The 22,945-nt window shown below is 42.1% G+C and overlaps 1 protein-coding gene across 1 annotated transcript; it reads right to left on the bottom strand.

The window, feature by feature from the left end:
* Positions 1-5,416: 5,416 nt before the first annotated feature.
* On the bottom strand, positions 5,417-10,647 carry LOC134290968 (uncharacterized). Its single transcript, XM_062858203.1, has 2 exons — positions 5,930-10,647; positions 5,417-5,825 (listed from the first exon to the last, which is right to left on the bottom strand). The coding sequence occupies exons 1-2, from the start codon at positions 10,645-10,647 to the stop codon at positions 5,417-5,419; spliced, it is 5,127 nt and encodes a 1,708-aa protein (XP_062714187.1).
* Positions 10,648-22,945: the final 12,298 nt, after the last annotated feature.

Below are 22,945 nucleotides of genomic sequence, written 5' to 3'. Positions count from 1 at the left end.
AAAACTTTTTTCCAGTATCTATATGTTACACCAGCATCCGAAAAAGTTAAAAAACCCAACTTTGCCATCTACTTTGATAACCACGAGAAGGTTGTTTATTTGACCAGAGGTGTCTAACTTTATGTGTTGCACCCATCTACGGAAGCACTGTTCGAAGGCGACATAGGAACGAGTGGTTCAACGAGGAATGCTACAGGATAACGGACTAGAAAAATGTTACCAGAAGCCGAATGCTGGTATCGAAGACCCGGCAGAGCAGGGAGCGATATAGGGAAACAAGAGAAGCCGAAAAACGAATCCACCGCAAAATGAATAGAAAACATGAGGAAATTGTGATTGTTCAGGCGCAACAAGAGATTATGGAACAGAACGATATGCGAAGATTTTACGAAACTGTCAATGGCTTGTGGAGAAAAATAGCGCCTTCTCCCGTCATGCGCAACGATCGTGATGGAAAATTGCAACCAGACAAAACAATGGTGGCTTCCAGGAGGAGAGGGCAACAGACACAATTTGAATCTAACGACGATGGACAGGCTGTGGAACCTCCGACGCTAGAAGACGCCATGACAGCCATTAGAGGGCTGAAGAATAACGAGGCTGCTGGAAAGGACGATCTTAAGGTATTACTTACTCCAATTGCACAGTCATATTCTCGTATTTTACAGTTAAGGTACATGTACTTTTTCTGCCAAATCTCCATCATAGAACCCAGAAGTTCCCTTCCTCTAATCAACTGCACTCACTATCAGTTTTCAGAGACAATCATGGAAATTCAAGACATTTGTTCTTAAAGTGTATTTCAGGAAACAATAAATCTCTACAACTGGAACTTCTCCACATTATTGCAATATTTCAGAATTCTGCAGAAACAATCATAAGTTTCCACCCTTGAGTCATGAACATCCACGTTGAGAACCCCTGATACACTACAGGGTCGCCTAGTGCATATATGACACACAACAACCTCTTCACCAGCAAACCCGCAAGCAAAACTTTTATTTTAAATGTATATATCTTGTACTGACACGGTAAAAAGGACATTTTTCAAAACTCCCGGGAGGGGCATTTATTTGCTTATAATGTAAGTAAATGTTGTTTCCCGGATCATCGCCACCGACGACGATGGTCACCGGCGAAAACTCTTTCCATCCACACATTGCTGTGCTGTTAGGGTTGGTTGTTTTTCTAAGCCAGCTAACATGCATGCAAGGGTATTTGAAGAAAAGGGTTCACCAAATGACAACAGAAAGGAGCAAGTTTAGAGAGATAGAGAGATACACAGCACCTGCAGAGATACTGTGTGAATATTTTAGTATTTGTGTTATCAGTCTGTTTGCTCGCTCTGTGTACTTGCCTTTTTTGTCCTAATTTAAAAGTAAATGAAACCACTTGATTAATGTGTTTATGGTTGGAATCCCGTATCTTTCTGAAGTTGTACATTATGAGATATGCGATGAAAACAAATATTTCTCAATGCATTGTTTGTAATTGGATAATCTGTTTCAAACTGTGGGCCTGGCCGACTAACGTATGTGATGGATCCTTCTTGGATTTTATCTTCTGTGGACCAAGGCATATGTTCTGTTCACGATCCATGTGTTCTTTTATAGAATTAATCAAGATTCAGCGTTGATCAATTTTTGCAATTTTTTAGGAATGTAATTTTCTAGATTTTTTTCTCAATTCGTCTTAAGGGTGATCCCGTTTCGACCGAAAATTCTTCTGGGACTCAGGAGATAATCGTGCATTGCGAATCTTCGTAAAATTTCACAAATCTCCTCAAAACTCGGGTTCAGTAGACGTTCGGTAACTGCAACATGTAAACGCTTCACTCAGCGAACGAAATTCGACAACCGCAACGCCTGACAGGTGTCAACAAACCATCAACTTATGTTAAATAATTTAACGTAAAATTCATCCGATTGTTCATTTGGTCTTACATGGCGCATAATTTTGACGTTTCGTGGTGCGAAAACTGCAAATTTGATGCACTTACCGGACTTGCAGTTAAACCGTTTGCAGCGACCGAAAGACTACTGTATTTTGCTAAAAGTTCCTCCTGAAATTTTTCTTATGATTTCACTTTTTTTTAAATGAAAGACCTTCATTTCTCTTTTTGTTCCTTTGGGACATTGGCATTCAGAACATAGTCCGCGGAACATACCAGTTGCTGCTCTACAATGTTTTTTTTTTTTTCCAAAAAACCCTTGTATTGATGTCATAAACAAACATTTATTCTGAATAAAGTTACATTTAGGGCCCATATAGCCGAGGCGGTAAACGCACGGGTATTCAGCATGACCATGCTGAGGGTTACGGGTTCGATTCCCGGTCGGTACAGGATCTTTTCGAAAAGGAAATTTCCTTGACTTCTTTGGGCATAGAGTATCTTCATGCCTGCCACACGATATACACATGCAAAATGGTCATTAGCAGAGGAAGCTCTCAGTTAATAACTGTGTAAGTGCTCATAGAACACTAAGCTGAGAAGCAGGCTATGTCCCAGTGAGGACGTTACGCCAAGAAGAAGAAGAAGGAGAAGAAGAAGAAGAAGAAGAAGAAAGTTACATTTTAAAAGCTTGTCATGGAACCGTTTTCCAAAATCATGAACGAAATCCACGATACTCTTTAGTCGATGTTCCAGAAAATTCCGTAATCAAGTATTTTGGGAGCAATTCATAGAATAATTCACAACAAGCCCTCAGTCTGTAGTGGATATCACTCAATACCCCGGACAGACATGTGATACGAGTGTAATACACGTACAACGGTACACAATGTCAAGGAAATTCTAACAAGACTTGACTGTTCAAGAGAGAATTATCAGTGTGACATTCATTTAAAGTGCAATAATTGTACAGTGATTCCTGTATCACATGTGTGTCATAAGTATGAAATACTAAAAGCTCAGATTAATTCACCTTATCGTGCTAGCGCCTTCCTCGTCAAATATTTACTCATGATCTTTCCGTCGATGTAAGCCAAAGTACATATTCGTTAGTCCTGATAAAATATGGTTTAGAAAAGCATCAATTGTCGTTATCCTTGAATTTGAATCATTGGCGAATCTAGCTTTTTCTTTTTTCTCGCTCACTCTCCTAAACAAACACTAGAAAGAGCGGGATGCAAAGAGGTGCCGCGGCACCCCTCTCCATCCTTCTCTTTCTCGTGTTTGTTTAGGAGAGTGAGCAAGAAAAAAGAAAAAAGCTAGATTCGCCAATGATTTGAATACTTGAAAAAATGTCACAAACTGTGGATTATGCAACAAGTTTAAGTCGACAGACGAAGCATTGCCTTCACCAAGAATTTAAATGGTGCGATTTGATGCATTGCATCAATTCTGACAAGATTTTGTTCGCTTCAACCATTTCTTCACTTTCAGTCTAAGGCTATCGATAACAGTTCTCAACTAACATTTATTGTGAATGTAAACGTCAACAAAGCGTCCTCAATACGGCTTGATGCTGAGTTACTGTGTTGTGCATATGGACGGAAGCTTCTATGCAAGCCCTATACCAAGCCCTATACCAATGAATCTGGCGAACTTAATCCACATGTATATGCTGTGCGATCAGCTTCTATGCCACGAAGCCATAGCTCTTTTCTCGGCTCCTATGTAACTGACTGAAACACATCTTGAGAAAGCGCCTTTTCAGCCTTTTCGCAGTTGTTAAATAATAGTTAAACGGTTGGGGATCGAATAAATATAATTAGGTTATGGATACCGTGACGCAATACATGTGGAACTGGAATTATCACTTTTAAAATTGAATAATTAAAGTACTTGCCGCTACTTGGAATCGAACTCCCGATCTCCGTATCCACTGGTCCCGATGATGTCCTCGCTGCCAAACTGTTATATATAAATAGCATAGAAAATTGCCCGTTTTGTTTTACTCCAGACAAGGCTTCATAATTGTGCCACAAGAAACCTTACCCAGCTTCTTCTTGCTGCAAAAGCTTGTGAAACGTCAAACGCAATAATGTTTATAGTGAACAAGCTGTGTGGTTGCGCCAACAGGTTCTTCGTCACAGCTTCTAGCTGAAAGAGTGTTATTTAAACAGCTACGAAGCGCTGTTGTTATGTGTATTTGGCAACATTACAAAACGTACTGTATAAAAGCAGCTGCTCTATTGGCCGGGACTCTTACTCGATTTGCACATCTTCCGGAAAATCTTCCGGAATTGAATTAAAGTGGAAAAAAAAACAAATAATTTCACAGCACAGTGATGGATAGCTGTAACGAATTTGCGTAGTAGCTATATATTCCGCTTAAATTTTGATTTGACAATAATGTTTACATCCTACAAGCCGTGTTGGTATACCATCAGTTTCTTTATTACAGCTTCTAGCTGTAATGAAATCGCATAACTGCCTTCAAAGCACTGCTGGTTTGGGAATTTGTCAGTACGAACTGTACTGTATAGTAGCAGCTGTTTTATCAGTGGGAAGTCCTATTCGATTTGTTCAAGTTTTCACATCTTCCGGAAAATCTCTCGGAGTTGGAATAGAGTGGAGTAAAGGCAACCCCAGTGACAAGTGATGGATTTCTGAAAACCGAGTTTGGTAGCTGTATGGTGCTTGTTTTGCAGTCGTGTATTAGCTTATGATTTATATTTGACTAGCTTCCGTTTTATTCAGCGTTGACTGCTTTTATTCGATGGTTACACAACAAAAAGCAAATGACTGAAGCTTAGACCAAGCCCACTCATGGGCTCAATCAAGCGTTTTAACGTTAAGTAGAGCTCCGAACAAAGAAGTGAACCGCACCGGTCGCTGCTAAGTAGGGCTCGAAAGCGAAAAGTTTACGTACGGTTCGTAGCAGGGCTTAGAATATAGAGACACGCAAAGTACGGTGTTGGGCGATCGGGGTGCTATTCAGACGGTTCGGGATGGGTCCTAGTCCTTTAGGCCACAGGCGATGACGGGGCGGGTTTAACGGGCGTAAACGGGGTCACTTTGTGGGTGGCTTCTCTGCCGAGGTTATCTTCGACCAAAGGGGCAAAAATCCAGCAGGGGAACTGTCGGGCAAATCGGGATCAACACACCGGGGAGGAACCGAATCTTTGGTACACTTTGGAGACCGTAAAATGCACACGGGATGGGTAAGAAACCGAAACCGGTTATCGAGAACACGGTAGAAATTTCGGATGTTCGCGTACTAAAATTTGCACATGCGAATGGTTCGGTTGTTCGTTTGACTGTGATGTATTTCATGGTTGGGTAACACAATGGAGTGAGTAGTGGTATCTATAATCTAATAGATGTGCGGTGCGTAAGCATACAGTAGTAATTCGATTTTATTACCCATCATAACACCGGCCACCTTTTGCAACTAATATGCAAAATAATCTAATCTACATCAAATTCACCTTGAAACATTTCACAACTTACAAATATCTCGGTGTAAACTCACGCTTCTGTTGCACATTCGATGGGGCAGATTTTGCAGACAGCCCTCTTCAGGATTCCAGATGGCGTACGAAGACTGACAACTCTGGTCACTCCGTCGGGTCCAGGATGAAGTTCGACGATGCGGGCCAACGGCCAGCGAGCAGGAGGATGGCACTCATCCTTTAAGATGACGAGATCGCCGACGTTGAGCTGGTACTGCTTCGGGTTCATCCGGTACTGTAGGTTCAGTTCCTTCAGATATTCATTGCGCCACCGGTGCCAAAAAAGCTGGGCGTGCTTCTGGAGGGTTTGGTATTGGCTAAGGCGGTTAAACGGTACGCTGCGGACGTCGGCTTCGGGAAGAGGACGGATCATGTTCTTCACCAAGAAGTGCGCTGGGGTTAAAGTGCCAAAGTCGTTCGGGTCACTAGAAAGAGGTAACAGCGGACGAGAGTTCATACAACCCTCGATTTTGATGAGCACGGTAGAAAGTTCTTCGAAGGACAACAAGGAAGAGCCGAGTTGACGTACAAGGTGCGCTTTGGCAACTTCACGGCGGCCTCCCATAGGCCACCAAAGTTGGGAGCACGGGGTGGTATCAAGTGCCATTGAATATTGTCTTCGGCGAGGTGTTTGGCGATCTTATCATTGTCAGCGCCTAGCTGGAGCATATTGTAGAGGGCGTGTAATTCGTTCTTAGCCCCGATGAAATTTGTTCCGTTATCCGAATATAGGTGTAGCGGCTTATTCCTCCTCCAAACGAAACGATCGAGCGCCATCAGAAACGCGGCTGTGCTCAGGTCACTTGCGAGCTTCAAGTGGACCGCCTTCGTGCTCAAACAGACGAACACGCATATGTAAGATTTGCGCGCAGCGGCTTTTCGGTGTGTTGGCTTCAGGAAAATAGGTCCGCAATAATCTACACCGGTGCATGTGAACGCCTCATTAGCGGTCACTCGGGCGATCGGTAATTGACCAATCGGTTGCTGGATGGGCTGAGGATTTGCTCTGCTGCACTGGTAGCACTTTCGAATGGCACTGCGAACTGCCTTTCGGCCATTTAGTGGCCAGAATTCGTCGCGGACGACCGACAAGGTCATCGAAATGCCTCCATGAACGAGTTTGCGGTGGTGATGCTTCAATAGCAGCTGCGTGAAGGGGTGGAAACCAGGAATGACGATTTGGTGTTTCACACTGTAGGGTTCGTCGGACAGCCGTAACCGGCCACCAACGCGGATCACGCCGTCTGCGTCGATGAACGGGCTTAGCAGACGGAGTGAGGATTTGCTAGACACCATCTGTCCTTTCTTCAACCGTTGCAAGTCTTCGGGAAACGTCTCACTTTGCACAAGCTTTACGAGGGCTAATTTGGCATTCTGCAATTCGATGACAGAGAGGACTGTGCTGGAAACTTTCGGCTTCAGGTTACGGGCATTGTTGTAGAAACGGAAACAGTATCCAACAGCGGAAAGGAGGGTTTGAAATGACGAAAATCTCTCGAACAACGAGTTCGGCGAAACTAATTGAGTGGTCAAAATTGAAGGATTCTTCGCCTCCAGCGCTTCTATGGTGAACTTGCTCTCCAGAGCAGGTTGAGCAGGCCATTTCGATTTATCTTCTCGCAACCAAGTGGGGCCACGCTTCCAAAGATCACTGCTGACCAAATCATTTGCGGACATTCCTCGCGAGATCATATCCGCGGGGTTTTCGTTGCCGGAAATGTGCTGCCAATGAGAACCGTGGGAAAGGGTCTGAATTTCAGCGACACGATTTGCCACAAACGTCTGCCACGTCCGTGGAGGAGCTTTCAGCCACTGGATAACAATGGTGGAATCAGACCAGAAATAGCTTCTAGAGAATTCCATGTCGAATGCGGCGATAACTTTTTCGTGTAGACGGGAGGCGAGAAGAGCGGCACAAAGCTCCAGGCGTGGGATACTCAGCGGCTTTATGGGGGCAACCTTTGATTTGGAAGCGAGCAAACTCACCTGGACACATCCTTGGGGATCTTCGGAGCGGATGTATATACATGCTCCATAGCCTACTTCAGAAGCGTCGGCAAAACAGTGCAGCTCCGCACAGCAGTAGTCAGGAGCGAACGCAAACCTACCGATGCAGAAGTTGGAGAGGCTGGGAAGTTGATCGCAGAATTGACGCCATTTCCGTTGCAGATCAGGCGATACTTCGTCATCCCAATCCAATGCCAAAAGCCACAGATGTTGCATCAGTATTTTGGCCTGTACAATAACGGGGGCGATGAGTCCGAGGGGGTCGTACAACTGCGCAATGGCGGACAGGATGTTGCGCTTCGTAGCCGGCTGGCTATTTACGGTGATTGAAACATCGAAACGAAAGACATCCGCCTCGAGATCCCAACGAATTCCCAAGGTCTTGGTGATTTCGCCAGGATCGAACCTCAGTGATGACTGCGTTCCTAGAAGTTCTGGAGGAAGTCCGGCTAGGACAGGAAGTGAATTCGAACACCATTTACGAAGACGGAATCCACCCTTTTGGAGCAGTTCATCAAGTTCCTCGCGAAGCTGGATGGCGTCAACGATGCTGTCGGCTCCACCGAGGAAATCGTCTACGTAGGTGTTTTTCGTTATTGCTTTGCTTGCTTTCGGGAACGGGGTTCCTTCATCCTCAACTAGCTGCAGAAGAGTTCGCGTAGCGAGGAACGAAGACGGGGCCAGACCGTAAGTTACGGTGCTCAATTCGAATGCCTGAAGCGGCTGGGACTCGTCAAACTGCCACAGAATTCTTTGCAACGGACGGTCGTGCTCGTGCATTGTAATCTGGCGGTACATCTTCTCGATGTCAGCCACCAAAGCGATCGGAAATTTCCGAAATCGGAGAACGAGACTGAACAGATCGTCTTGGACGACAGGTCCGACTAACAAAGAATCGTTCAGAGAATGCCCAGAGCTCGTCTTCGCAGATCCATCAAAGACGACTCTAACTTTCGTCGTGGAGCTTGACTCCTTCAGGACGGGGTGATGTGGGAGGTAGCAAGCCTTCGGATCGTCTTCCTCGTTCAGTGGAACCGGTATCATGTGCCCAAGCGAAATGTACTCCCTGATGAAATCGTGGTACTGGGTCTTCAGATTGTCGTCCTTGGAGAGTCTCCGTTCCAACAGCTTGAAACGGCGTAATGCGACCGGCTTCGATGCTCCAATCAGCTCTTCGTGGTTGGGGTGCTTTGGCATACGAACTACGTATCGGCCAGTTGAGTCACGGGAGACGGTCGCGCGATAGTAATCTTCGCACCTTTGCTCGTCGATGGAGTAGTTCGAACCGTGAAGTTCTTCCACTTGCCAAAAACGCTCTAGCTGCTCGCCTAGGGAAGCCACGGTCGCCGTATGACACGTAACTGTGGGTCGCGAAGTCGTACCACCGATTTCCTCAAACCTTCCGGACACTATCCAGCCGAATACCGTTTCGACTAGTAATGGGCCAGGGCTTTGTAGGCGGAATCGTCCATCGCGCAGGAATGAATAAAAGTGGGCTGCGCCGATGATCATATCCACTCTTCGAGAAGTGTGGAAGTCGGGATCAGCCAGGGCTAGACCTTCGGGAAGTGTCCACTGAGCGGTGGAGAACGAAACAGATGGCGAGTCATGGGTCACCTTTCGCAGAACCAGGAAGTCCAGTGATTCGTTGAAGTTGGCCACACGAGATCGAATTTCTACACGTACTTCGTGTTTCGCATTGGTGACGATGCTGTCAACTCCGGCAATCGGCACGTTAACAACCTTGCGGGGGAGGTGCAACTGCTGACACAGCCGCTCACTGATTGCGTTGGGCTGAGAACCGGTGTCCAACATAGCGCGAGCAATGTGCTCTTGACCGTAGACGTCGACGACAATCAATACAACGGTCGTAAGGAGAACGTTGGCGTTGGAGGACTTCACCGTGGATACAATCTGCGGAGTAGGTGCTGCTACCACTGCCGTGGTAACACTAGAGGTGCTGGTAGACGGTACAGCCTGACTGGGCGGTGTATTGCTTTCGGAGGTAGCATCGAACGGTCCGGGGTGGATCATGGAATGATGCCGCTTCGAACAATGCTTGCAATTGAATTTGGAACGACAGTTGCGGGCAAAATGGTCGCTACGGAAGCAGTTGCTGCAGAGCTTCTTATCAGAGACCACCCTTAGGCGGCCTTTCGTATCCAGACCGTTGAAGACAGAGCAGTCAAAGATCGAGTGCTTCTGTTTGTCACAGGCTGGACAGATCGGGAACGACTTCGACGGGATTTCAGCCGCCGCGATGGTACTAATCCGAGGCTGATTTGCTTTCTTCGTCGCGGGAACGTTTGCAGGTTTGGAACTGGAATGTTGCGGGCGATTGATGGCAATCGTCTCCAGAATGCGTGCTCGTTTCTGCAGGAATTCGACCATCTTGTCATAAGTAGGATGAGGTTCAATGGCGATCGATTCCTCCCAAGCCGTCAACGAAGCATCGTCTAGCTTATCCTCCAGCAACTCGATTAAAATGGAGCTAAACTGCGCCACTGGCTCACCAAGCTGCTCCAGAACTTTTGTGTGGCGCTGAAACTCGTCGACGACCTTGTGAAGGGCATCCACATTGTTGTGCGGGATTTTGGGGTACTTGAGGAGGGCACGAATGTGCTTTTTCCGAAGGATGGCCTTGTTGGAGTACCGGTTGACCAGTGTGTCCCAAGCGACCGCGTAATTGTTGGCCGTTATCGTGATCGACTGGATTGCGTTGGCCGCTTCACCCTTCAAAGCGGCTCGCAGATAATGAAATTTCTGCACCTGGGAAATTTCTGTCGATGAATGAATCATCGATAGAAAGGTGTCGTGGAAGGTCAACCAGGTATTAAAATAGCCATCAAACTCGGGGAGTGATATGGTGGGTAGCTTAACGTTGGCCAGAGGCGACGGAGCGACTGGCGCTGACGAAGGTCCGGGATTTGCTGGAGCAGGCGGTTTAGCTGGCATTTTCGCTATGAGACCTGCCTTCACACGAAAGTATAGCGCTTCTACTTGACCACGTAGCTCGAGGTTTGTCTTCACAGATTCCTCCGCATCATCCAGCTCTTCACATTCATCCTGCACAATCTCAAATATCTCCCATACTTTCTCCAAACGATCCAAGCGGGGGGCAACCTCACGTTGATGTTGCTCTGGGACGTAGCCGGCGAGGAACAGGTCCATTCGTTTGAAGACGTCGATTGCATTCCGCCGTTTCGCCTCCTTGGCCTTCAAGCGCTTTTCATCGGCCATCCCGTAGCCACTTATAAACGTCGTCGATCACTACGCAGCACGGCTGGAAGGGTCGAAAAAGATCCAGGAAGTACCGTACTAACGGGGGTAAGCGGGTTGGAGAGGTACTCACCTGGTACCTCTTGTTTAAAGGCCTTGTATGGTTTTTGATCTGGAACCAGCAACTGGAGAAACCTCCGGACGGGTGTTGTGCATACAAGAGCGACTAGAAGTGGGGTTATGTTTCCCACGTGCTCGGGAACGGGAAAACCAGAAATCCTGGTCACGGCACCAGAATGTTGGGCGATCGGGGTGCTATTCAGACGGTTCGGGATGGGTCCTAGTCCTTTAGGCCACAGGCGATGACGGGGCGGGTTTAACAGGCGTAAACGGGGTCACTTTGTGGGTGGCTTCTCTGACGAGGTTATCTTCGACCAAAGGGGCAAAAATCCAGCAGGGGAACTGTCGGGCAAATCGGGATCAACACACCGGGGAGGAACCGAATCTTTGGTATACTTTGGAGACCGTAAAATGCACACGGGATGGGTAAGAAACCGAAACCGGTTATCGAGAACACGGTAGAAATTTCGGATGTTCGCGTACTAAAATTTGCACATGCGAATGGTTCGGTTGTTCGTTTGACTGTGATGTATTTCATGGTTGGGTAACACAATGGAGTGAGTAGTGGTATCTATAATCTAATAGATGTGCGGTGCGTAAGCATACAGTAGTAATTCGATTTTATTACCCATCATACGGTCTCTATCCGTAGGCTCGTGCGCTCTCTCGCGTTTAGCTCTCTGGTTAGCGTAAAGAGGAGACGAAAGAACATGAGTATGGATTTGTTGCCAGGTATATAGTTTCTAGAGAATGATTTTCTTGTTTTGTATAGGTAGGAATTTATTTGAGTTTGCATCAAATATTTAATTTTTTTATTTTTACTTGCTTTGAAATTTTCAACCAAACAATGTCATAGATCGTTACACGAATAACACAACAAATTGTCTGACATACAATTGTGATAGAGTGACAATACAAACGCAGAAAAATAATAGGTTTAAATTGACAAGCTTTGCTTAAGTATGTTATGAATAAAGTTTTCCCTTCTTCGCCAATTTTAGGATTATGCATAACGAAAATGTATCGATTTTCTTATAAAAATAGTTACGATTGTTCATAATCACACCTTAAGTTTTTGATTCGGTCGATCGTTTCGAGACTAATATTTGAAGAAATGTATAGTGATTCAGTGAGTTTTGCTATTTTAACACGTACATGTTTGAGCCGGGGTTGCTACGCAGCAAGTAAAGTTTGGTTTCGCACATTTAGAAGTTCGTTCCGACAAGTTCCAAAATTATCGTCATCCGTCGCAGATTACGATGAGAAGATGTGCGTTTTTTCTAACCCGAAAAGATACCATTTGACGGTAATAAGTGACCACAAGGTTTCTTTCTCCACTTTCCGGGCTGAGATCCCCCGCTTTGAAAGAGCTGTGCCTCGCGTTTCGTTTTGTCGTGTATATTTCGAAAAAGGCAAAGGATTTTTGGTTTGATTGCTGTTTTTGAAAATGGTGGTCATATAAATTTAAAAATATAAATTAAATAAACGAGACATTAGGAAGAAAGTGTGCGAAATGGGTAACTTCACCCTTGTAGAAACAATAAGGCAAAGCAGCAAAAAAAAATCTGTGAAGACCCCATGCGAATAACATCGATCATACAGAATAGGAGGTTCGACATTAGATCAATAAAAACAACCCAACAATTGGGGAGATCTTTCCAATATTACACATTTATTCACAGCTTTATTATCCACATTTTCATATATTTAAAACATATTCATCAACATGTTATGTATCTGGATCGTTTGGTACAATATGTCCACGCATCCTTCCTCCCCTGTAAATTCGAGAAGTACCTTGCCGAAAGAAAATATTCTGTACTCCAAGTATTTCGAAAAATCATCTTTGCGCGTAAATACAACGCAGTAGACCTGGCCGCTCTGATGCATGTGTCATATCTCTGATATGCTGCAAGCATCAGTATTGACAAGAAAAGTAACACGATTGCTTTCCAGGGTGATTCCAGGGTGATTCCGTACTGGCTGCGTATGTATAAGATTAGATAAGATTAGTTACGATTTTTCAAAGATGCTTTGACTGTACCTATTTCAATTCAGATATCATAGAAGCACTTCAGTAATTTTTTTTTGTAAAAACAAACTTTAATCATACCGATAATAATAAAAAAAAATGTAGTCGAGCTGCCAAGTTTCATCAATTAAAATAGGCGGTGAATAGAAAAAGCAAGGTGTTGGATGTTAAAATACATCAATTGTTGTATGAAGTGCCAAAAAGGAGAGTGGGCTCATTATGTACTTTTAAAAATACGCAGTCTACTTCAAGCGCATAGAATCTGCTTCCAACAAAATATTCATATAGGGCACTGCATGAAATTCTCACCTTCTCTTTCACTCTTACAGAAATTTTGTAAACAACAAGGCCAAGAAACGTCAAAATCCCCTACAAAATCAAAACAATGCAGTGCCCTATACCAGCATCCAAAGGATCGCAATATATATTAAGATTTCCGATTGATGCTTTGTAACTAAAAGGTTGTGACTGAGTATAGAATAAGCTGAAGTTAAAATACACGTTATTTAAAAAAAGGTTGCGCAAACTTATCGCAGGCTGTTAGAAGACAGCTTCTACTATGACCAGGATTCAAAAATCTTGACCTACGCGAAGTTGTAAAGGAGACAACTACGTTACAAATGTGTTGGAAATGCAAGGGATGTAATTATTCAATAAACCTAATTATTAAAAAGATGCTCAAAATCTCAAATTCAGATAAATTTCTTGCGAGAAAGGCAACATGGATATCGAAGAGATGGATATTATTTTAGATAAAATTCAACCTACAAGTCATACAGTAAGTAACAAACACATAATTTAAAAAATATTGCTTGAATTCCGAGATTAAATACAATCATACATTATTGAGAAAATAATATCTTTAAACGCACCAAAACTGGTACAAATCTCCAAGGGAATTATTTATTTGAGTTCAATATTTACTAACTGTTTTCGGTCTTATCCAAAACCCCTTCTTTCCAAATATGAACACAGATTATACTGAATAAGATTTGCAATAACACCATAGAAATACACAAAATATTGCGATGATTTACAGAAGTGCAAAAAACCGATGGTACGGATAGAATAGAGACCACCGGTGCGCCAAGGGGACCGATCATTATTTTACTCACATGGAAACGAACGACCGGTGCGAAAATGAGTGGATAATGAAATTAAAAATCGTTAAGACCAAGCCCACTCATGGGCTCAATCAAGCGTTTTAACGTTAAGTAGAGCCCCGAACAAAGAAGCGAACCGCACCGGTCGCTGCTAAGTAGGGCTCGAAAGCGAAAAGTTTAAGTACGGTTCGTAGCCGGGCTTAGAATATAGAGACACGCAAAGTACGGTCTCTATCCGTAGGTTCGTGCGCTCTCTCGCGTTTAGCTCTCTGGGTAGCGTAAAGAGGAGACGAAAGAACATGAGTATGGATTTGTTGCCCGGTATATAGTTTCTAGAGAATGATTTTCTTGTTTTGTATAGGTAGGAATTTATTTTAGTTTGCATCAACTATTTGAAATTTTCAGCCAATCAATATCATAGATCGTTACACGAATAACACAACAAATTGTCTGACATAGAATTGTGATAGAGTGACGATACAAACGCAGAAAAATAATAGGTTTAAATTGACAAGCTTTGCTTAAGTATGTTATGAATAAAGTTTTCGCTTCTTCGCCAATTTTAGGATCATGCATATCGAAAATGTATTGATTTTCTCTTAAAAATAGTTACGATTGCTCATAATCGCACCTTTAGTTTTTGATTTGGCCGATCGTTTCGAAACTTATATTTGAAGAAATGTATAGTGATTCAGTGAGTTTTGCTGTTTTAACACGTACATGTTTGAGCCGGGTTTTCTACGCAGCAAGTAAAGCTTAGTTTCGCACATTTAGAAAAATGTCCAAATAAATAACTCGCGAAGTTCGTTTCGACAAGTTCCAAAATTATCGTCATCCGTCGCAGATTCCGGTGAGAAGATGTGAGTATTTTCTAACCCGAAAAGAAACTATTTGACGGTAATAAGTGACCACAAGGATTTCTTTCTTCACTTTCCGGGCTGAGATCCTCCGCTTTGAAAGAGCTATGCCTCGCGTTTCGTTTTGTCGTGTATATTTCAAAAAGGCAAAAGAGTTTTGGTTTGATTGCTGTTTTTGAAAATGGTGGTCGTCAGTGGGTGGTTTATTAAATATATATTTAAAAATATAAATTAAATAAACGAGACATTAGGAAGAAAGTGTGCGAAATGGGTAACTTCACCGTCCACGCATCCTTCCTCCCCTGTAAATTCGAGAAGTACCTTGCCGAAATAAAATATTCTGTACTCCAAGTATTTAGAAGAATCATCTTTGCGCGTAAATACAACGCAGTAGACCAGGCCGCTTTGATGCATGTGTCATATCTCTGATATGCTGCAAGCATCAGTATTGACAAGAAAAGTAACACGATTGCTTTCCAGGGTGATTCCGCGTATGTATGAGACTAGATAAGAGTAGTTACGATTTTTCAAAGATGCATTTGACTGTACCTAACTCAACTCAGATATCAAACAGTTATTTCTTTTTGTAAAAACTAAATCATACCGATAAAAATTAAAAAAAATGTAGTCGAGCTGCCAAGTTTCATCAATTAAAATAGGCGGTGTGCAGGACTGCCATATTGTAGGTTCCTCGTTATAGAAAAAGCAAGGCGTTGGATGTTAAAATACAACAATGGTTGTATGAAGTGCCAAAAAGGAGAGTGGGCTCATTATGTACTTTGACAAATACGCAGCGAAGTTGTAAAGGAGACAACTACGTTATAAATGTTTTTTTGTTTTATTATTATTATTATTATTATAAAGAAATGCAAGGGATGTAATTATTCAATAAACCTAACTCACGCCGAGGACCTGGGATCGAATCCCACTCCCGACAAACTCACTAAATGTGGGTTCTTCCTTCGGAAGGGAAGTAAAGCGTGGGCCCCGAGATGAACTAGCCTAGGGCTAAAAATCTCGTTAATAGATAAAAAAAATAAACCTAATTATTAAAAAAGATGCTCATAATCTCAAATTCAGATAAATTTCTTGCGAGAAAGGCAACATGAATATTGAAGAGATGGATATTATTTTGGATAAAAATTCAACCTACAAGTCATACAGTAAGCAACAAACATATAATTTAAAAGAAGATTGCTTGAATTCCGGGATTAAATACAATCATAAATTATTGAGAAAATGATATCTTTAAACGCACCAAAACTGGTACAAATCTTCAAGGGAATTATTTATTTGAATTCAATTTTTACTAACAGTTTTCAGTCTTATCCAAAACCCCATCTTTCATAATATGAGCACAAATTATTATACTGAATAAGATTTGCAATAACCCTATAGAAATACACAAAATATTGCGATGATTTACAGAAGTGCAAAAAACCGATGGTACGGAGAGAATAGAGACTACCGGTGCGCAAAGGCGACCGATCATTATTCTACTCACATGAAAACAAACGACCGGTGCGAAAATGGGTTGATAACGAAATTAAAAATCGTTAACGACGTGCTGTTGCGTGTGTAGTATTAAGCCCACGGGTGGGCTTGGTCTAACAACGTGCTGTTGCGTGTGTAGTATGAAGCCCACGAGTGGGCTTGGTCTTATAGCGCTGAAAATGTTACGTGACCATTTACGTGCCGTATGCATGGGTTTGCTGCATTTTATGACCTGCCCCTTTCCTGGGGTACCGATACATACCACAAAAATGACCATAACTCCGGAACGGCTAGACCGATCCATTTTCAATGCAAAATAGTGGGGCAATATTCCCCATCGTATAACCATTAGAGATTTACTGCCACAAAGTGATGCGAATTTTTTGTATATACGCATACAAATACACATACACACTCAGACACAAGCTCAGACATCACCTTATTTCGTCGAATTGTGTGGATTGGTATAAGTAATTTGACCCTCCGGGCCATCTATTAAAAAATCATTTCTGGAGTGAACATGTAGCCTTTCCAGTACACTGAGAGATTCTTCATTTTTCGCAATGAAATCCGGCACAATTTCCATTGAGAAGTTATCCGAAATTCAAATGCTCTACCCCAACGTGGAATCTGTGCTGCCATGCGCAAAGTGAAACATAGTGTGTATCAATAGAGAACGCTCAAATGATGCAAGTCTTCATCAACAGATGTCTGCGGTACAAGTAATTCTGTTGACCTCATAACTGGATGTTTAACATTGAGTCAGTGTCACCAAAAGTTTGTCGGGCAAACTCTTCGCAGAGGCGAACAAAAAATCTGCAAACAAGCATTAGATTGGAATTCAGCAACGCAAAGGCATGCCCAGAGGCTCATTGTGGCGCAGCTTCAATAAAGAAGTAAAAGTAAGGAAATTTAACCACCTGGTAGTTATATACATATGTTACACGGCATGTCTTAGTGATCTCCGCAAGATGTCTCTTACCTGAAAAAAAAACTGAGAAACCTGGAACTGTCAGGGAATTTCATTTACTATGGAAGAAACGGAGAATTATCAGGGAATTCGGGAGTCAACCAGGGAATATTTAGTGGCAAGAAAGTTTTATTGAAACTTATTGAACTACACAAATATCAATTTCATTAAGAAAATCTGGTGAAATACAATATAGAGGCATTGTTTTCATCTCTTGAACAAATTTCTTATAAACTCATCGAGTCGATTTTGATAGATCTTGGACGGGAGATGTCGACCGAAGCTGGGGAGAAATTTCTATTAGCTCCCTTAGAAGAAATTTACAGATTCTTGAAAAATATCGCAGAATTTTCTGAAGTGTTTAGTACATAAAGACGTTATCTGAAATAACTAGAGAAATTTGCAGTATGCTTAATAATTCAATTCAAAAATTAGTAATAAATAAATCTGGCGAAAAATATAGATAGTACCGTAAACCGGGGTCAAATTGGTCATTCTGGTACAACATTGTAATTCCATACTAGGAACTCTTAAGCGTTGAAATGATCTTAAACTTTTCATGCCATCTAGTTCAGAGATGTCTAGAGATGAGTGTAGGCTTTTAATTGTTTAGATAGAAGTTAGTTTTGTATTATTGTTTAGAGGAATTTGCAATGTATCTCTCATTTAGTCGAAATCATTGCTACTAAACAATCGATTGCCAATAGGACTTGCCGTGAATTCTCTGTTTTAACATTTTTGTGGAGCATTGGTTGGGAAGTTATGTAGCTATTCTGAACATGAATTGGTCAAAAACAGTTCATTTTATGATGAAATAGTCGTTTATGTTGGTAGAAATCACTTATTTCAAATTAAATTGCCTACCTTTAGGCGTTTAAGGGGGACATTTCAATTTTTAACCCTAAAAGGGATACCTTCATGGCCTCAGTTTCGTCACCTCGCTGAGTGTGTTCCATCAAAGATGAGCTCTGAAAGGCGCCTGGGGTCCTGGACCCCAGGTATCCCTTTTAGGGTTAATTTTGATTTTTTAGTATCAAATTCACTAGTTGTAAGAGTTTAAACGCGTTTTGCGGTTTTAGAAGAGCAAAATTAAGCGGAGAAGGAAATTTTCCTTTCTAACCGATGCCTAATTGTATGCTGATCAATTTCGCCCCAAACTGGTATTTCCGTTTTTTTTTGTAGTTAATTAACTTAACGTTAAAATTTGTTGAACAAAATTATGTCACAGGGTTCCATGGAGATCCACTAGGTACTGATTTTCCCGAAATTCTTTTGGCAATATTTGAATTGTCACTAATGTTATCCGCAAAAGTTGTTTTAAAGTGATCAATTTGACCCCGGATTACGGTACTCCAACATTTATAAAGGATCGATGGAGATCCTCAGAGAATTTGTATGACGGAAATCTTAACAATATTATTTTACAATTCTTTACCGGAATATATAAATGAGCTATAGCCTGGTAGTACAAAACTTTCGATCAGGTTTGAAACTTTCAAGAAAAACATCTAAGAATTACAAATAAAGCTTCTGGTGACACTACTAAACATGTTTGATGAAGTTGCTTGTAAATTTTTAATTAATGAGGGGGATGGGGTTGGTTTGGGACTGTTTAAGATTTCCTAGCATAAGTTTCTTGAGCATAAGTTATCGAATCCACATGTATAACTTGTGTGCCTTAATGATTGAATAAAAGTCATGCCTACACAGCCTCATGCAACTTTGTGCTAACAAGTGGTAAGTTCAATGTTTGTTTAAGAATTTCAAAGAGCTCCCTTGAGTATAGATCATCGGATCTACAATCATAAACGGTCTAGAACGTCTTGAATCTCTACTGAAACCACCTGGAACGTTTAAGAAACGCTTTGAAGTGCCGCTGAAATCTCCCTGAAACTCACTTAAGTGCTGTGATCCAAAATGTATTTTCAGAAACTGTAGGCCCCAATAACCCCCCCCCCCCCCCCCCCTCAAACCCTACTATAGAACCCCTGAGACCTTACGAAATCCCCGAAAACGCTTGCATAACTCCTCTGAAATCCTTCAAAAATCCTCTGAAGCTTCCGAAAACGCCCTCGAAATCCCCCTAAAACCCCCTCGGACCCCATGTAACAAACCTGAGACCCTCAGAAACCACCGAAAACGCCTATCCCAAGTAACATTTTTAGTTTTGTTATTGCCTACAAGCTGTTGTTACAATCAAGCCGATAAAACTCATTTTAATGCTTAGTAATCCTAACAGCTCTAATAAAATCGTGATAAACACCTATTAAGTACAAAAGGGCCCACCCTACAGGAGGTTGTTAAAACCATTCCTTAAAACATTTTATAGGCTACTTGATTTAACGACACGTTCCTGTAGTCTGCTATACAGCTAAGATAAGATCTGTTATGTAGGCTGTAAGAAGATCAACATGCCGTATCTAAGTTCGTAAAACATCTTCTACGAACGATTAAAACCTAAAACGAGATCTGAAATCAAAGTCATCAAATAAATTAAAATAAATTTTAAATTAATAATGACGCAAAAAATAAGGTCGGTCAGTCATGGCCATGATATTTAGTTACAAATTTCACCAGCGTAAAACTCTGTTTCTATGACGTAGAAACTCATGCCATAAAAGTTTACTCGCATAATGTAATAAGTTACTACTGAATAAGACGAAGCGCCACGTCAGCTTGCGATTTTTTCATATTGAAAATAATTAGCGGGATTGAGGTTTACATTGTTATGCATTGAAATTTCAACCCAAACATCAACATGGCGCACACAAGTTGCAATCAGGAACAGAACATCGTGGCTAAAATATGGATGCCGTCATGTTAAACCCTCTTGGGTTTGATTAAGATCGTTTAAGATCAGTTAGTGTAAAAGCAACATGTTCTAGGGTTGCTGTTCTTTATGAATACGGAGCAAAGCCCAGCATGCGCCCACTTATTCTTAACGCATATGATTTGCGCTACTCAAACTCTATTAGGTTCTAAGGAACGGCGGGATGAGACTGACTGTTCTTAAGAACTCTCCGGGTGGCTGATAGCCGTCAAACTATGTAAACAAACAGAAATTTCATGTGTTCTCCAGTTCTTCAGTAGTGGTTCGTGGTAATTTGAGGCTGTTGACTCATCTTCTCGAGTGTTAGGTAGGTATATAGTGTAATTAATCACAATTATGACCCATTGGGTGTTAACTTCGAATAGTGGAAAATGGAATCATACGTGATTGCTTACGTTTCCGATTGGATTGCCTATAAAATCTTTTGCCCACATGAAGATCGCATTGCAGCAATACTCCTAAGGTTGCTTTAATACCTCCCCTTAAAATCCCGAAAAGATTTAAGATTGCTTTATTGCGACTTTATCTTATCTATTAAGTTTTGAGGCCGATGCGATATGCGATGCATACGGCTTTGAAAGAAGTTTTAAGATTAAGATTTAATACGTACTTAACAGTCCACATAGATAAAAAAAAATTGCTTTGCAAAAAGGCAAGCGGATAAGTTTTACTGAGTAGACTTCTAGATATCTACAAAGTGCTTTAAAGTTACATGTGTCATTAAGACTGCTTTACATTAAATAATGCTTTATTAAACCGAGAGGGGTTTACCAAAGCAACGACAAAACCTCCATAAATAAAATCTAAGAGCAGAAAGCATTGAAATTGTTACTTGGGATGTAACGCCCCTGAAACTCGCCAAAATCATCTGAAGCTGTCTGAAATGCCTTCGAAATTCACCTAAAACCCCCTCAGACCCCACGTAACGAACCTGAAACCCTCAGGAATCACCGAAAACGCCTACGTAACGCTTGAGTAATACCTCTGAAACTCGCCAAAAACTCTCTGAAGGTTCCTGAAATGCCCTCAAAATCCCCCTAAAGCGCCATCGGATCCCATGTAATGCAACTGAGATCCTTCGAAACTCCCCGAAAATACCCCTGAAGCCCACCGGTGCAACGCCTCTGACAAACCCCCCCCCCTCCCCCTCCTGAAACTCCCATGAAATCCCTATGAAACCCCACATGGCCCCCTCTAAATCTCCAGGCCAATCGACGTTCTTAAACTTCTTTTCAAACTTCAAATCCATTTAGGTAATGAACTGAATCCATTTAGATAATGAATACATTTAGGTAAAAACTCTATTTAGACAGTCCCGATTCGTTACCTAAATGGAGGTTTCGATGTAAGAGAGTATCCATAGCTGTGTAGTGGCACTGTTCTAGATGATGCCCAATAGCTCTGCGGTGTACGCCATTAAGCGCAATCTCCTGGCAAGCAAGGTTGCAACCATTCATTTGCAAAGATTTACATTCATTTGCTATTATCTCAGTTCAGAAGCATGCTATCGAAAAACCATGTATGGATGAATTTAACCTTGTAGTTTTATCTGAAAGTTTTCCGAATAACATTGGGGTCGCAAACGTATACCAAAGTCGTGAGCGAGCTGTGAAGGCAACTCTCCACGCGGTGAATGTAAATTTCATTCACGCTGTGGAAAGTTGCCTTCACAGCTCGCTCACGACTTTAATATACGTTTGCGACCCCAATGTTATTCGGCAAACTTTCAGATAAAACTACATGGTTAAATTCATCCATGTATTGTTTTTCGATAGCATGCTTCTGAACTGAGATAATAGCAAATGAATGTAAATCTTTGCAAATGAATGGTTGCAACCTTGCTGGCAAGTGTCACCTCATCCATACTAAGTGTATCCCCATACTGGGTAAGGACGAGGTGATACTGGCCAGAAATTTGCGCTTACTGGCGTACACCGCAGAGCTATTGGGCAGAGTGCTTCGAAATGCTCGGCACGAAGAGCCTACTTAAATCTGCTATGTTAGCCTCAATGACCACGCAGCAGCCTATGTGGGACCATTCTACAAAAGGTAGTTGGATCCACAGGTTAGTTCCTAGGGTAGATAGATGTGTTAACTGTTACAGGTGTCATGGCAAAGTTTTATACCACTTGACCCAGGCCCTTTCGAACCATGGCTACTTTAGACAGTAAAGTGCCCAGTTTTGCTCATGGTGAACAGCTGTTCCTACTACATGGAACAACCACAACCCACAGGCACAACCTGTTGAGAGCTGACACGAAGCTGCAGATCAGATACACTGGCAGATACGAGTCGTTCTATGCTTATCAGTTGTCCTACGATTACTCGTAGGTACATAGGCAAATACTACAGCGTGAGAGGGATAAAAGTAACTAATTAAATAATAAGGTAAGAACCATTCAAAAGACCTTTTTGTGATGATGATGAACCTGGGCGTATTAGTTGAATACCCGTAAGAAAAAAGAAAATCGAGTTACTATTCCTTTTAATTTCAACTACATGTTTGCATCCTATGACAAATAGGCCCAGACAACCAGTAAACGCATAAGATGTTGCCTAAGAGGATAAAGTGGAGGCCATATACGTACATGCCTCCATTTAGGCGCATGTTAAATGTACGCATTTCGTCTTCACTTTAACATCGTATGCAACATCGTATGCGATCACTGGTTCAACTGGTCAACTGTAAGGTCATCTTCACTGTCTCATCGTACTTAAGTTTGACCTTTTTGTAGTTCAGAGCCGTATGAAGTTTCTATTTATATCCACCTTCTCTATTATCTGAACAACCATTGTTACTATTTAACTTAAGAGATACACGTTGAACAGTTTCGCTCTTTGAGGATCAACATCGAGCAATAAACAGATTAGTATGAACGTCAGCAAAAGGAGAAACGGGAGGCTGGGAAACGT

Source organism: Aedes albopictus, chromosome 3 (assembly GCF_035046485.1).
Source record: "Aedes albopictus strain Foshan chromosome 3, AalbF5, whole genome shotgun sequence".
NCBI lineage: Eukaryota > Metazoa > Arthropoda > Insecta > Diptera > Culicidae > Aedes > Aedes albopictus.
This window is presented reverse-complemented; position numbering and strand designations above follow the sequence as displayed.